The 16,263-nt window shown below is 39.8% G+C and overlaps 1 protein-coding gene across 2 annotated transcripts in view; it reads left to right on the top strand.

Moving 5' to 3' along the window:
• ALPK1 (alpha kinase 1) overlaps positions 1–16,263 on the top strand; it is an 85,960-nt gene that overhangs the window by 58,920 nt on the left and 10,777 nt on the right. For both annotated transcript variants that reach the window (XM_020802147.3, XM_073001798.2), the window contains exons 4-8: positions 10,675–10,873; positions 13,403–13,462; positions 13,808–13,894; positions 15,268–15,344; positions 15,483–15,578. In XM_020802147.3, the coding sequence (XP_020657806.3) occupies positions 10,675–10,873; positions 13,403–13,462; positions 13,808–13,894; positions 15,268–15,344; positions 15,483–15,578 (519 nt within the window). The remainder of the gene's footprint in view (positions 1–10,674; positions 10,874–13,402; positions 13,463–13,807; positions 13,895–15,267; positions 15,345–15,482; positions 15,579–16,263) is intronic.

Here is a 16,263-nt window from a genome sequence, read left to right on the forward strand (position 1 = left end):
TCCTGCCATTCGGGTTGGTTTGGTGCTCCATATCCTACTTTGCCCCCTCTAATCTTGCTCCAGGTCTCAAGTCTTGGATTACTTCATTTTAAATTGTGCTAACGAGCTGCAGATTCCAGCTGTGCACATCTATACATACCAGGTTTTATGTAGAATGTAGAAAAGGTGTAAAAAGCCTTTTATGGTAGGTGTAAAAGAAGGAGATAAACCTTTGGGAATACGTACATGGGACTGTGAAAAAAGTGGAGGTAGGCAAGATCAGATATGGACTCCCACCGTTCACCCCAAAGTAGAAATTGGCAAGTGAATAATGAGATTCAGTGATGAACTGGTGTGGATGCACTAAAATGTACAGTAAGTGAAAACCATCATTCAAGTCTGTGTGCCAACTATCGGTGCTGAAGAAATTGAAAGCTTTTGGGCAAGCATCCAAGAGGAAATTGATCACACACCAAAACAAGACATGCTTATAATCATAGGTGAGTGGAACACAAAAGTAGGGAATAAAGCAGAACCAAATTTGTTGAAAATTTGACCTAAGGCACAGAAATGAAGCAGGAGAATGACTGGTTTGAGTTCAGCAAAGCCAACAATTTCTTTATTGCAAATATATGCTTCAGACAACCAAACAGGCAGCTTTACATGTGGTCACCAGATGGTCAATATAGAAATCAAATTGACTATGTAATTGGAACCAGGATATGGAGAAGCTGTATTCTCTCTGCCAAAATATGACTGTGAGCAGATTGTGTTGCTGATCATGAACTGTTAATATCCAAAAGAATGTTAAAGAATCATAGTGCCAAAATATAATGTAAACAACTTTTTTGATGAGTTTAAATACCACATAAGGAATAGATTTGCATTACCAAACTCAATTGGCCATGGATCAGAAGAGCTGGGAATTGAAACCAGAGATATTATTAGGGAAAAAAGCAAAAAGACAATTCTTATAGTAAAAAGAAAAGAAAAACCTAGATGAAAAGGAAATTTGAACCTACATTAGAATTGCTCAAAGACCAACAGGGAAACACACTATCTGACCAATATCAAATAAAGAGAATGTGGAAACAGTATATTAAGACCTAAACAGAAGAGATAAAGGGATGGCTGCCCTCTTTGAAGAGGAATCCTATGATGACGAACCTGTAATTTTAGAACGTGAAGTGAAAGCTGCTCTGAAAGCATTAGGAAATAATAAATAATCAGGGATAGATGGTAAAACAATAAAACTATTTCAAGCCACAGAGATGGAATTTATCAACATCCTAACAAGAATATGCCGACAAATATGAAAAACAAAGCAATGGACTACAGACTGGAAACATTCAATATACTGTATATTCCAGTCTCCAAAAAAAGAGAGATGTCAAGGAGTGCAGTAGGTATCGGACCGTTGCTCTAATTTCCCATGCAAGGAAAGTGATGCTTAAGGTGTTACAACAAAACTTTTACCTTATAAGGAATAGTTTACCATTGGCACCTCTCAGTGAATTTCTATGGCCAAACAGAAATTTGAGGCCTAGGTCTGATGAATCCTAGCCTTACACTCTACCCAACTCTACCACACTGACTCATGCCTCAATGGGTTTTACAGCAAAATTAGCTGATCAGAGATTGTTATAGGAGAAAAGAGATCAATGTCTCAGCCTTTGGGCAATGATAATTCTATCATATTACAAAAACCACAGCTTTCACAGTTGCCTTTTTTGTTTGTTTTTCCCCCTTTTCTTTTTGATTACTTTTTTTCTTTTTCTCTCTCTTGATGGCAGTTCCAGAATCCTCCAACTAGCATAATCTCTGAAACATTATCAATCCATTTGTGTGTGTGTGTATAATAAAAGAGGGAGATATATCATCTGCTTCAGCCAGTCTGTATATATGAAACCACCCTTGAATCACCTTTGAATCATTTACTTTATTTTTGTTTGATGTTGTGAATGAAAGGAGTTTCTGAACTCTATTTGGCAGTATTTTTGTGGGCTGAAGGGTTGGCATGACTTGGCAGTCAAGATAAGAGTGGAACATTATTTCTCCGTGTACTGTCAGGGCAGGGCAAGTAGAAAAGCAGACATTTAAGTTTCAGCAACCGACACTACCCCAAATTCATTGGCTGCGTGACACAACATGCCACCTTCTCTTACATTACAGGGAGGAAAATGTAGCTGATTTTCTCCACTTATCTTGACTTTTCTCCCGTTTGCATCCGTTCCATTTTGACGAAGGACACAAGAGGTTTTGGCATTGAGCAGAGTTAAATTATGCAGCTGCCCAGCCCTCCAGAATAGGATACTTGCTTTAGATTTTTCACAATGCTATTGAAGTGCTTATTTTCCTCCTGAAGAGACGCAAACAGATGCAAACTTCTGTAAACACTTTAGAAATGAATTCAGTGAGTTTGGCCTCTCAGCGGTGCTCAATAGCTGACAGAAAAATGTCTAATTAGCGCAAGTGGAAATAATAGGGCCACTTGGATTCTTTCCACCCTTCTCCAAGTCTACTTTTCATTGGAACTCAAAGGCTCTTTTGTCCAGTGGGTCACCCTCTCTCATGCTTTTGTGTTTCGGTCTCTTAAAGGAAAGAGAAGAAGAAGAAGAATCCAAAGGAGGAAAAATATTTTAGACAAAGATTCTGTGCTTAAAGATAGGACGAGCTCAGAAAGAGGGAGCTAAATTCAACTGCTAGTCCAGATTACAGTAGATTTATTGAGCCTGCAAGATTTAAATTAGTGTTGGGTTAACTATTCAGCAATCGACTCAATGGCTCTACTGTAGTTAGGGCTGGTAATGGGGTCGAGACAAGGGAGAACAAATTTGTAATGGGCAGTGTCAGTTTACAGGTGCTTAAAGACAGGGCTTCTTCCATTGTCAAGAGGTACTTGTGTACAAGGAAACAGGAGACCCTTTCAAATGCTGCCCTGCACCCCCCAGTGAGTCTGTTTTAAAAGCGTGAGTCAGCCAAAGAGTAATTGTTTGCAACAGATACCTTAATTGTGTCATGGAAATCTGTCTTGTACTTTCTTATCCTAGCTGTCCATGGTATGGTTATTGGGGGGGTGGGGGTTGTTCACCTGCAGGTGGCATATTGTAAGGTTGGAAATAAACCACAGCCTCTAGATATTTTCAAGCTTTTTAAAGATATGGGTGTGCTTCAGTACTTGGTTGTCATGGTGCGTAACTTCTATTTTAGACAAGAAGCTACCTGTAAAATATGGAGAGACCGAATGGTTCACTATAGGCAAAAGAGTCAGATAAGGGTGCATGTTATGCCCTTATCTGTTCAATCTGTACTCGAAATATGTCATATGGAAAACTGGATTAGATTCAGATGATGGAGGAAAGAAAATTGGTGAAAGAAATGCCAATAACTTAGGATATGCAAATGACACCATATTACTGACAGAAAGCAGCAATACAGTGGTGCCCCGCAAGACGATGTTAATCCATTCCATTGAAAAACCGTTTCCCCATTGGAATGCATTGAAATCCGTTTAATGCATGCCAGTGGGGAAAACAGTTGTCATTTTGCGAAAATTGCCAATAGGGAAGCCATTTTGTGAAGCACCGATCAGCTGTTAGAATCGCTGTCTTGCGAAGCTTCGGTCCCGAAAAAAGTCTTGCGAAGCATCGTCCAGCGAAACATCGTCCAGCGGAAATCCCCCATAGGAAAGACAGTTTTGCAAAGCGCTATAACGATTGCAAAAAGTCATTGTCATGCGGATTCATTGTTTTGCGAGGTCATCGTCTAGCGGGGCACCACTGTAACTTGAAATGGCTTTTAGTGAAAATGAAAGAAGAAAGTTCCAAAGTAATTGGGACTGCAACAGAATGTTAAGAGAAAAATCCTGACTACAGAAGACCTACAGAACTTTAATATTGACATTGATGAAACTGAAATTGTTAAAGTTATTGTATACCTTGGCTCAATTATCAATCCAAATGGAGAATGCAACCAAAAAACTCAGAAGTAGACCAAAACTCAGAAGAGCAGCAATGAAGGAATTTAAAAAGATAAAGTGTAAGGATGGGTCAGTGGATACCAAGACCAAGATCATCTACATTCTTAAAAGCTGCAGAGTAAAGAAAGCTGACATGAGGGGCGGGGAGGAATGATTCAATCGAAATATAGTGCTGGAGGATAGCTTTGTGGATACCCTGGACTGCCAGAAAGATGGACAAGTTGGTCCTAGAGCAAACCACGCCTGAACTATGTCAGCAAAAATGACAAAGCTGAAGCTGTCCTCCTTTGTGCACATCATCAGAAGGGAATGTTGCTGGAAAAGACAATAATGCTAGGAAGAATTGAAGGCAATAGGAAAAGAGGAAGACCAAATATAAGATGGATTGACTCCCTAAAGGAAGCCACAGCCTTGAGTTTGCAGGAGCTGAGGACAGCTGTTGAAAACAGGACATTTTGAAGGCTGCTCATTCTTAGGGTTACCGTAAGTTGGAGGTGACTTAATGGCATATAACAACAACAAACATCAGCAGCACCCACCTTCCACTAATCTTAGATCTATTTATCACCAATGTTTAACACATATATTTGATCCATTCATGTAAATTTATTTTCTGGTGGAAAACTTAAGCTGCAACTCTAAGACTAAGTATGTGCTTTGCACGTAGGATGTTCTACATGCAGTCTTTCAGGCAGCAACACATCAAGAAAATTTTGGTCTATATAGGGTGGTTATTTGAATAGATATAATGGAGTTCCCAGTACACGGGTTTATGCAACTTTTCTGTGGCTGCAGGAATCTTTGGTTCACTCAAATGCTGTCATATCTGTACAGTATACAGTGGTGCCTCGTACAACGAAAAATTCACTTAACGATGGCTTTCTTGGAGCAATCTTGCGCTTCACTTAACGATTTTCCCTATGGGCGATTTTCGCTTAACAATTTTGGGGCCATGCTTCACTTAATGATGACAGTTTTAGGTCCCCTTGTTTCGCTTAACGTTTTTTTTACAGCCCTGTTTTTGCTATTTTTAAAATATTCTAAAATGTTTAAAAAATGTTTAAAATGCTTGGAATCATTAGTGCACCTAATAAAACCTTCGTTAACTTAATTTGGCTTTGTTCTGAGTCTTTTTGAATTTTTTGTGAATTTCCCCCCCACACACACTGAAATAGGCTTCAATGCATTTCAATGGGTTTCGCTTAACTTTTTTTCCTATGGGGATTTTCGCTTAAAGATGGTAATCCGTTCCAATCGGAACGGATTATCCGATTTTCAATGCATCTCTATGGGAAATGGTGTTTCACTTAACGATGCTTTCACATAGCGATTTTTTTTTTTGAACCAATTAAAATCGTTAAGCGAGGCACCACTGTATCAGATTTCTGTCTCAGCATATTTTGAGTCAGGTTATCCTGCTACTGACCCCAAATGATGCCAAGTAATTAAACAGCAGAATAACTGGAAAGTTTCATTTCATGCCAGATCAGTTTATCATGTCATCAGTGCCTAGCTTATATTCCATTCTGCCCTCTTCTGGCTTCTCGCATGTCAGTTTTTAACAGAAATTATTTCCATGGTTTTAAGACAGGTCTCCCTGGGACCTCAAGACAGTTGCCAGAGGAAGTGCAAGTTTTTGATTGCCCTAAAAAATTAAAAAAGTACTCTCTTGATTGTTACAATTGTCAGTTTGTGCACTCCAAGCCTTTGACCTTCTCCACATCAGTTTTTCAGCTACGTACCTTGAAATGATACCAATACTGATTTATGCTGTTCCTACATGTGTATTTATGTTTTTTTTTCAGAAGAAAATACCAGCAGAGTACCAGAGATAATGCTTCCAGTTGATATATGTTTTTACTTTTGAAATAAATATCTAAAACAATATTGTGAAGAAGCTTGTTATGATGCCATACTTATTGCACCAACTGTCGCAAATACAATGGTCATTTTTAGGGAGTTTTAAGGGCCAGAGTCCAAAGGAACAGAGATAGTCTTACTTAAGAGCTGGCTCTTTAAGTCAGGCTTTCCCTCCTGTCATCACTTGATTATTTTTATTTTTTTTCCCCATCCTGAACCATATTACTATTGTTGCTCTTTATTTTATTATACTGTTTTTATTCTATTTTTATTGTTAGCCGCCCAGAGTAGACTTGTGTCTATATGGGTGGGGTATAAATTTAATAAATAAATATATAATGAATCTAAAGAAGTGGTGATATATTAGACAATCCCACACACATGTAGAAAATTGAGTATTCTTTCCATTTTTTTTCAGTAGTTCTTTTGTGTCATTATGTTATACCATCTTGAACACAGCAACTCATTTTGATTTTAGAAGCTAAGCATAGTTGGCTTTGGTTACAGTGGACCCTTGACTTACAGACGGCTTGACTTACAGACTTTTTGAGTTACAGACTTCTCTGGCCGCAAAATTTAGGTTTGACTTGCAGACCGAGATTTGACTTACAGACCAGAAAAAAACCAAAATGGAACAAAAACAGCCTGTTACGGGATTAATCGGTTTTCAATGCACTGTAGGTCAATGGAGACTTGACTTACAGACTTTTTGACTTGAAAACCGCCTTCCAATACGGATTAAGTTCTCAAGTCAAGACCCCACTCTATTACTTAAATGGGCAACTAGTAGGGAACACCAGAGATCTCCATGAGATGGGGCAAAGCAACAATGCTTCCTAAAAATGCTGCCAGTCAGAGTTGACAGTGCTAAGCTAGATGGACCAATGCTCTGACTCAAGTAAGGTAGCATCCTATATTACTGTGTTCCACATAAACCATGCTGCCTGACACTCATTTTCAGCCATAACTGTAAATGAGAATCTGTTCTCTTGACAGCAGCCAAGTTATGAAATCAATTTACCAGAATGGTTATTTATAGCAATAACAGTAAGAGATAAGGAAAAAGAGCAAATTATGACTCAATTAACTTTCTGATCCTTTCCCCCATTTTTTTAATTGTTTGCTGGCATTTAAATTAGCTCACAGGTGTGTTTTATTTCCTGTTAGACTATTATGTATATTTTTTCAAAAATTCCTGTACTGTTTCTTTCCCCAGTTATACAACTCAAAGCAGAACAGAATCAAAAACTTTACTTTTGTTTCATTTTGGACAAAACAAAAACACCCAGACCCACATTCATGCACACAGTGAAGTCAAGTCCAAATGCAGCCAGTTTCATGCAGTACACACTTGTTAGTAGCAGAAGCTGTTTGTAAAATATATTGGTGATTAGTAAGGATTACAGACTAAAGTAGGTGATGCTTTGATTTCCAAATTGCACAGATTTAGGCTTCTGCTTTACTGGTACTTTTGTTAGGAGATTCACAATGTAAACTGATGCCGTTCTCAGGCTCCTGTACTGTTTACTTTCAGTACTATTTCTTGTAGGGCCCAAAATGGACAGTTCCTTCGTCTGCCTTGATCCTGTCAGCGTGTGCTAGCCTAAGAGCCTAGTGTCACAAATTAGTTGGCATATCACACAGGAAGCTAGGCAAGAACTTCCTAGACATCATCATATAAAACTTAGTCCAGTGACCTAGCAACTACAATATATAATAAAACTGCCCAGTACAGAGCCAAATTAGAGGTGTGCAGATTTGTCCTTTTGGACATCTGTGAGTATTAGTCAAAAAACACAAATCAGCACATCTCTTAGCCAAATTAAACTGTGTACATAATATTGTATATAGAGGTCTGTCTCCTGTACAAATGTGCACAATTAAATTTGGCTTTGTATGTGGAAGGAAATACAGGAAAAATATGAATTTTCAGTTACACGCAAGATATATAGAGATATATGTACAGACTTCTTAATATTGACATAGCTCTGTAGTTTTTTTATTATTTTTCTGTGTTTTAGGTGATCTGTATTGGTCTTAACTGTTGTCTTCCAAAATCTACACTTTATTACATTTTACCGTAATGTGATTCTTCAAAATTATTTAATTCTCTAAGCCACCCAAAGAACTTTGATTTGTCCCCTTCTCTCTTTCTAATTAGCATAAAATAAATCTATAAAGAAGCATGCAAGAAATAAGCACCGGGGATTTCTGGTTTCCCATTAAATATGCCTCTCTGGTGCATTCTTGAGTGTATTTACTGAGGGCATATCTACACATAACCCACACTTGCCAAGTAAAACAGGAAGAATTTATCAGATACTCCTGCATCTTCCAGCCCCGTGTGAATTTTTTAAAAAGTGTGAATTATGCTTTCTGTAATTCACACTTTTAAAAATATGTATGCACTTCTTGTGTGTCCTTTGGACTTTTGCACTTCTTAATCTTGTTCTTCTGCACATGCTCTTAACTCCTTCAACTCCAGAGTTTTGGTGCAATAGCTCCCCTGTTTTGTTGGGGAATCTTGATGACCTTGTTGAAAATTTCACTGATTACAGATACGTCAGGGTTTCATTCTGTTGCTTCAGCATTTACGCATATTCTGTAAATCCTCACTTCTCTCAACATTTGCCATCAGGACAATGAATCAGGATATTCTTCTCCTTCCTGGAAATGGAAGAAAGGTATTTATTTGCAGAGATACAGACGAGAACAAGAAATGTTTTCATGCCAATGGCCCTTGCTTTGTTTCATTGGGCTTTTAAAAATTTAAAGCACTGGATGGCTTGTTTGTATCATTTTGAACAGTCACCAAATCCTTCTGAGCTCTGCGTGTGAAAGTGCCCAGAACTTCACACAGAGAAAGGATGTTAGTTTAGCACAGGGTTTTGTGCCAATCACAGAGACCTTGATAGGAAAAAAGAGAGATTTTTGTCTCGCTAAATGTGAGAGATCTTGCAGAGCTTGAGAATTCTTTGCCAAAGTGTCTTGTCAAGTCAAGGTCAGCATAAGTCATATAAAATGAGGACTTTAGCAAGTATGCTTAACACCTCTAGTCCTCTTTGTGTAAATGAATATGAAGAGTACAAAGTTGTAAGAAAGGCGTAATTAAAAAAACATTTCAGAATAAACTTCTGTAAGATCCACTGTGCCTCATAGAATTCACTGGTACTTGCAGCATAAATACCAATGTGTGTGTTTTTATTTACCTGTGAATAAGCAGTACCAGCCATCACATGCTTGAAATCAGAAACAGACCATTTGGCAGCTTCTTGTTACCGCAACTACTTTAGAGTGCTTAGAAGTTGGAGCCACATCAAAATTTAAATTCACTGCTTTTCTCAGGGTGAACCTGGAAATTTTGCTGGTTGATGCAAATTACAGAATGGTACATTCACATTCCACTGTACAAAAGAATACTTGAGTCTCTCTAGGACATTGTTGTTGTGAGAGCATATTTTACTGCACTTGATGGTACCAAGCTGACCTAGGCAATGCAGGGTAAGCGGCACTAAATTATGGTATTCTAGCAGAGGTCAGCAGCCAGCAACCACTGGCTTGCTACACTTCCCAGGATCTTTCATGTGAGGCAGTCACGATACTCTGTCAAACGGCAGAGCTGGCACTTGCTTTCCCCATTAATTCACTAAAAAATTAGTGCCTGGTTCATTAGGGTCTTATATATGTATAGATCATACAACTGTAACACTGTCCCCATTATTTCCACAGTGCTAAATATAAGTAGTGAGGAGTTGTGTCCAACTCCTCACGAGGAGTCAGACACGACTAAACGACTAGATGACGAAATATAAGTAGTGACATGGAGAACAAGAAAATGTTTCTTTTTTGGACTACAACTCCCAGAATCATCATGGCCAGTGGCCTTATAGCTGGCAAATACTGAGAGCTGAAGTGTGGGTTAGGGGAGGACTTTCCTAAGCAGAAGGCAAAATTGTTCTGCTGAAGTCAATTACAAAATGGCCATGATTTCAGCCTGTTCTCAGCACCAGATCAGAGTGTAGCCACAAAACAGGAGAGATACAGCACTTCTGAACTTCAGAGAGCTTCTTCTTCCCTCATTGGGTAATGCAACCGAAATAAACTCACCTAAGCCTGAAATCAGAGTGCTTGCAAGTCATTTGGATCCTGTCTAAGTCTGATTAGACTTGACTGCCATTGAAGTCAAGCAAGACTCGGCCACGATTTCATTCCCATTAGAACTAGAATCAAGTAACTTGGATCTGCATCCAACCCAGAGAATACATATGGGTAGATTTGTCAGCAGCATTCAGGGTGCAGCCCTAGCACCTTTTTTTTAAAGAAGCTGAGCTTCAGCAGAGGAGGGTGTAGGAAAATGTTGCTTATTGCACTAACAAGACAAGATACCGGAACATTGATAGGGCACTGTCCATAGTATATGCCACACCTTTTAAAGCCTTTGAACATTTCCTTTCAACTTTTGTTTCCCTCCCTCCCCATTTTAAGCACTGCTATGGCTCTCTTTGCCCTAGGAGTTTTCTTTTTCAAGAAAACAGAGAAATGAATGTCAAACTTTTGTTTGACAAAAGTTCGGTCTTAAAAATGCGATGTTTGAGTTATTTCCTTATACCTAATTCCTAGTTCCTTAATAGTTCAGTACTTCAAAATACAGTGTACTTGTTCGGCTGAATAACAACCTGAATTTTATATGGCTGGAACCCCAAGCTGAGCTTTTAATTACTCCATATTGTAACAATTTCAACACCAGGTACTTTAAATAGATAACGCCCTAGATGGGATCTAGTTGATGGGATGGGGGAGGCAATTACCTTTATCCACCACCCATGCTTATTGTTTTTTTATTAAATTCTCCTCAGGTTTATTTAAAAGCCTCTATTATTACCAGGGACTATGAGACAGCAGCTGCGATTGTGTTCTTGGTTGATCGGTTCTTGTACTGGGTTGATGGCTCCACTCAGCTTCTTCAGATTGTCAAGAAGCTTCACAGGCTTCAGCCTACAGTGCCAGTTGCTCCCCAGCTGATGATTCGCCAGGCTCGTGTCTCTGTAAATTCAGGTAATGAACCCCTCATTGCTCTCAGTCTCTCTGTTTCACTCCCAGCCTCTTTCCAATTAGAAGATCCTTGACTTTCAAGAGGATATTTTGTTCCATTCTTAAGATGGCATTCCTAGGAGCCTCATGCCTTCCTTTCAAACTGATACACTTTTTCTTTCTGCCCCACATACATTTCCCCCATCCAGATTCCTCCCACTTATTCTGGCCTACACCAAGACCCTACCATAAATGCTCTGTGCTGGCGGGCGTTTACCAGGAGGACAAATTGTGAAAGCGTGTGAAAAATACTAATTTGAGCTTTTGTCTCCTAACAGTTCTGCCCTGCTGTTTCAAACAGTGGTGTGTGAATTGCTGTACTTCTAACCCGGAGCTTCTAAAAGTGCATTACACAGCCCTGTCATTTTCTGTGCACTACCTTTGGCTGCCTTTAAAAATTGCTAACCAACAACCTATGGCCATTTGATGTAAACTATAGAGTTGAGCTTCTCTATAAAGCCTTCCTTTCTATGTATTACACAAAGATCATGGATAGTACTGGGTTGAGTTATAAAATATATTCCAAATTACTTGAGGAATGAAATATCAAAACTTAACTTTTGTTGGATATGGGTGTATATGGGTGTGAAATTAAGAGTGGAATCTTTGTCTACATTAAGTAACTTTGATGTTATGTGCCATCAAGCCATTTGTGACTTATGGTAAGCCTAATCGGGTTTTTAAGATAAAAGTGATGTCAAAGGAGTAGTTTTACTATTGCCACTGCCCAGTGAGTTTCCATGGCCAAGTGAGAATATAAACCCAGGTCTCCTAAATCTTAATCCACCACTGTCTATAACACTGTACTGGCTCACCTTAAATAGCTACTTCATTGAAAAAATGGCTTTGTTTCCCATCTTTGGGCTTGAGCTCTGACACAAAGGAGCAGCCTTTTAGCTAAAGCTTGTATGTAAACTGAGGGGCTAAGGTTAGGAAAGAAAAGCTTCATTTTTAAAAAAGAGTTTTCCTTTTAAGAATTTGAGCTAATGACATTCTCTCATTCTACAGCAGAATAATTGTCTCTGTCAATTACACAACACGACTTTAGGAAGTGATATACAGTGGTGCCTCGCATAGCGAGGTTAATCCGTTCCGGATTAACCTTCGCTATGCTGAAGCATCATTGAACGGGGCAGGGAATTCCATTGGAACGCATTAAACATGGTTTAATGCGTTCCAAATGGGCCGAATACTCACCGTTCAGTGATGCTTCTTAATGGCCAGCAGCCATTTTTGCGCTCTCCCCTTGCTTAACGAGGGCATGAAAATGCTGCGCGTGGCCATTTTGGGCCATTTCCGGGCTTCCGGCAGCCATTTTGGCCACTGAACAGCTGATCGTCGGGCTTCGTTTTGCGAAGATCGGTAAGCGAAACACTTACCGATCTTTGCAAAGCGAATTTTGCCCTATCTAAAAAACGTTGAGCGATCGCATTAGCGATCCCAAAAAAGGGATCGCTATGCGATTTCGTCATTGTACGGTGCGCTCGTTAAGCGAGGCACCACTGTATTTATCTATTTCAGAGGTATCAGTAAGCACTGAAGTCTGTGTGAAGGCCTACATGATCCCACTCCTGGGATTAAGAGGAAGATATTCAGCCCAGTTGCCTTGCCCTAACCTGCCTAAAAGTACCTATAAACTCTAGGAAACTCTCTTGTACTAAATTAGACCATTGGTGCAAATAGCTCAGTACTGATTATGCTATAGAGCCTGTGTCCTGAGCACACTCCTGTACTGCAATGAGTCCTGGACCCTTTGTACACTGCAGGAGAGGAAGTTGAACACTTTCCATATGTGTTTCCTCCGACACATTTTTGGTATCACTTGGCAGGACAAAGTTCCAAGAAGAATAGTCCTAGAATGAGCTGAAACAGTGACGTCTACATTGGCTTGGGCATGTCATGAGAATGGCTGATCGCCAGATTCCAGAAGATCTCCTGTATGGAGAACTAGTGCAGGGTAATCGCCCCAGAGAGAGACCACAGCTGCAATACAAGCATATCTGCAAGCAGGATCTGAAGGCCTTAGAAATGGATCTCAACAGATGGGAAACCTTGACATCTGAGCATTCAGTCTGGAGGCAGGTGGTGCATCATGGCCTTTCCCAATTTGAAGATACCCTTGTCCAGCAGGCTGAGGCAAGGAGGCAGTCCCGAAGCCAGTAAAATCAGGGAGCTGGACAGGGGGCAGATTGTATTTGTCTTCAGTGTGGAAGGGATTGTCATTCTCGAATTGACCTTCTCAGCCACACTAGATGCTGTTCCAAGTCCTCCATACAGAGTACGTTACCATAGTCTCTCGAAACTGAAGGATGCCTACTGATTATGGCTGTGTGGCTCTTCAGGTTTTCAGACAGAGATGTCAAGGTTAAACCTGGGACCTTTCCCTGGCAAAGCACATACTGTAGTTACCATGAAGGTCATTAAAGAACTTTCCATTCAGCTAAGTTTAATTTGTGTTTCTTTAATGTAGAACTGTTTCTTTCATATTTATAGGTAAGCTGCTAAAAGCTGAATATATACTTAGCAGCCTGATTAATGACAGTGGCGCAACAGGTAAATAATCAATTATGATTTCTATGCTTTTTTGACTTCTCATTTCAGCATGTCACAATTGCATCACTGAAGCATTCAAACAGTAGCTGGAGCAAGCAATTTTTAACTATAAAGCTATTAGATGAGAGAGAAATTCTTATTTGTATTTTTCCCTTTTCCCCATAACAAATAATCAGTATGTATCACAGAGGACTTGTATTTGCAGCTAATCACCTACAGTTTATTATAAAGCCAATTTGAAGGAAATGTAATTGCTCAACAACCTTTGACCTCACCTTTCTGCCTTCTTCTTACCTCCCCAAGCACAGAATTGCTTTTAAGTGGGTTTTTCATTGTGATTCTCAGGTGTATGGAAGTACTCTAAAGAAAGTGATAGGATCCTTGTCCAGTCAGTCTGCATACAGATCAGAGGTCAAATTCTACAGAAACTCGGTAGGATTTTAGTCAGAGTCATGAATCTTTCTCACAATTATTTTAGTTGATCTATCTGGAGTGTATGTTGCATCGTACCTTTTTTCCAATGTCCAAAGAGAGATGGTAATGAGAAAAGGTGGGGCTTGCAGGGGGGAAAGAACACTGACATGAGATGAAACTGCTAAAAAATGGCACTCCTTTGATCTTCTAAAAATCTCATTCATTTCTCTGACTTTTTGTAGGATTTTCTCCTTAAAAACTGATCTTTTCAGCTGCAATATATTTCATCTGCTCACAAATAACTTCTCTAAGTTACTATAGACTTAGTTCATACTAGGCAAAATTATTGTCCAAAAATCCAGGATCCTCATTTCACAGTAGTTAAACTGCAATACTTCAGTCAAGGCTCTGCTCACTACCTGAGTTTGATCCTGACAGGCTCAGGTAGTCAGCTCAAGATTCAACCTTCTATCCTTCCAAGGTTGGTGAACTGAGTACCCAGCTTGCTGGCGGTGGGGGGCAGTGTGCAGCCTGCATAATTAAATTGTAAGCCACCCAGAGAGTGTTTTAAGCACTACAGGGTGGCATATAAGCAGCACACTTTGCTTTCTGCATCAGTGTAATCCAAAAAAATATGTTTAGAAGAGTTTCAAATGGCTTGTCTTGAGGTATTCATTCTGTTTTTCATATTAATATTTATTCTTTAAAATCATGCAACATGTTGTGGTGCAAAGGATAGAAAACAAGTGGGAAATGCCATGAAAATAAAAGTCCTGCTGATAAGAGCAGCAATCCAGGCAGTAGTTAATTCAATGGGAGACAGTTTAATAAATGCCCATTATTGTTGAATTATCTTATGCTGACCATGGGAACTCTCTGATTTCTGAGCCTTATCCTAAGACATGTTTCCAGGCTTATCTCCTGAAGCACAAAGACTGTAGTTATTTTTAAATTCAAAATAAATATTTATATAAATTTAACATATTTTCAGGTTTAAAAAAAAAAATAAACAGGTTTAAAACTGGAATTTTCAGATTCCATCCTGGTTTGGGGAAAACAGAGTGCCTACATGGGCACATCACCCTAGCTTTTCACCAGTATACATTGCACCAGCTTTTCAAATTATCTTGGCTTGGAGATTTGAGCCTCTGCTCATCATTGGTGCATCACCAGCATGGTGGAACCTCTTTCAATTTCCCTCCTCTTGCAACCCTTCTAAACAGCAAACAGCCTTCCAGAGTGGGTTTTGTGAATGGTTGGGGTGGGAGCTTCATTTGAAGAGGACACTGCCTCCTCTCAGTTCCCCCATGCAACTCATCACTTAATCTTTTTGAGAAATGTGAAAGCAGCCTCTAATAATTATGAATTCAGGTGTTTTTTGTGTGTTTCAGGGATGTGGTATGAAGCTGCGGAACTGATCTGGGCCTCCATTTTGGGTTACTTCACCCTTCCTCAGCCAGATAAAAAAGTAATGAATGCACCTTTTTTTAAAAAAAATCCATAGCTATATTTCTTCTCTTTATATAGCACTATTGGCAACAACTGCACAACATTTAAAAAATATAACAAGAAACAACCAATGTCTTTCTGTGTGGTTCTCTTCCAGGGGATTGGTACATCACTGGGTATTTTGGCTGACATCTTTGTATCCATGAATGAAAATGATTACAACCGTTTTAAAAACAACTATCAGTTTGATCTGGTAACTATTCTTGTATTAAAGGGAAATGTCATTTAGCTGATCTCAGCTTTGCCTTTTTTCTGTTTTAATTGATCTAACTAAAGAAATTTGGTGTGTGTGCTCCTTCTCCCTCTTTTTTATTCTCCTTTACTCCTTGTAGTCTTTATCCTATCCCTAGTTTAAAATAAATAAAAAGAAAGAGCAGATCAAGTTTAATACGGTCATAGACCAATGTAATGTGTAATTTTATCACTTTTTTTCTAATTATGAAATATCTATGGAAGAGCTGAGGTGCCTTTCCTGGTGACCTAAATACACTGGTGCCTCGCTTAGCGAGCGCACCGTATAACGACGAATCCGTATAGCGATCCCCTTTTTCGGGATAGCTATACGGAGCACCCAATCGCCGCACCTCGCATTGCGACGATTGGGGAGTCCGGCCGCCATTTTGGAGCCGCGTTCAGCGGCTCCAAAATGGGCGCTGGATGACCCGAAATGGCCCCGCGCGGTGTTTTCGCGCCCTCGGCAAGCGAGGGGAGGGCGCGAAAACGCGGCGCGGGGCCATTTCCGGTCCGTTTTGAAGCCGCAAAACAGCTGTTTTGCGGCTTCAAAACGGCCGCGGACGACCCGAAATGGCCCCGCGCGGCGTTTTCGCGCCCTCCCCTTGCTTGCCAAGGGCGCGAAAACACGGCGCGGGGCCATTTCG

Source organism: Pogona vitticeps, chromosome 5 (genome assembly GCF_051106095.1).
Source record: "Pogona vitticeps strain Pit_001003342236 chromosome 5, PviZW2.1, whole genome shotgun sequence".
Lineage (NCBI taxonomy): Eukaryota > Metazoa > Chordata > Lepidosauria > Squamata > Agamidae > Pogona > Pogona vitticeps.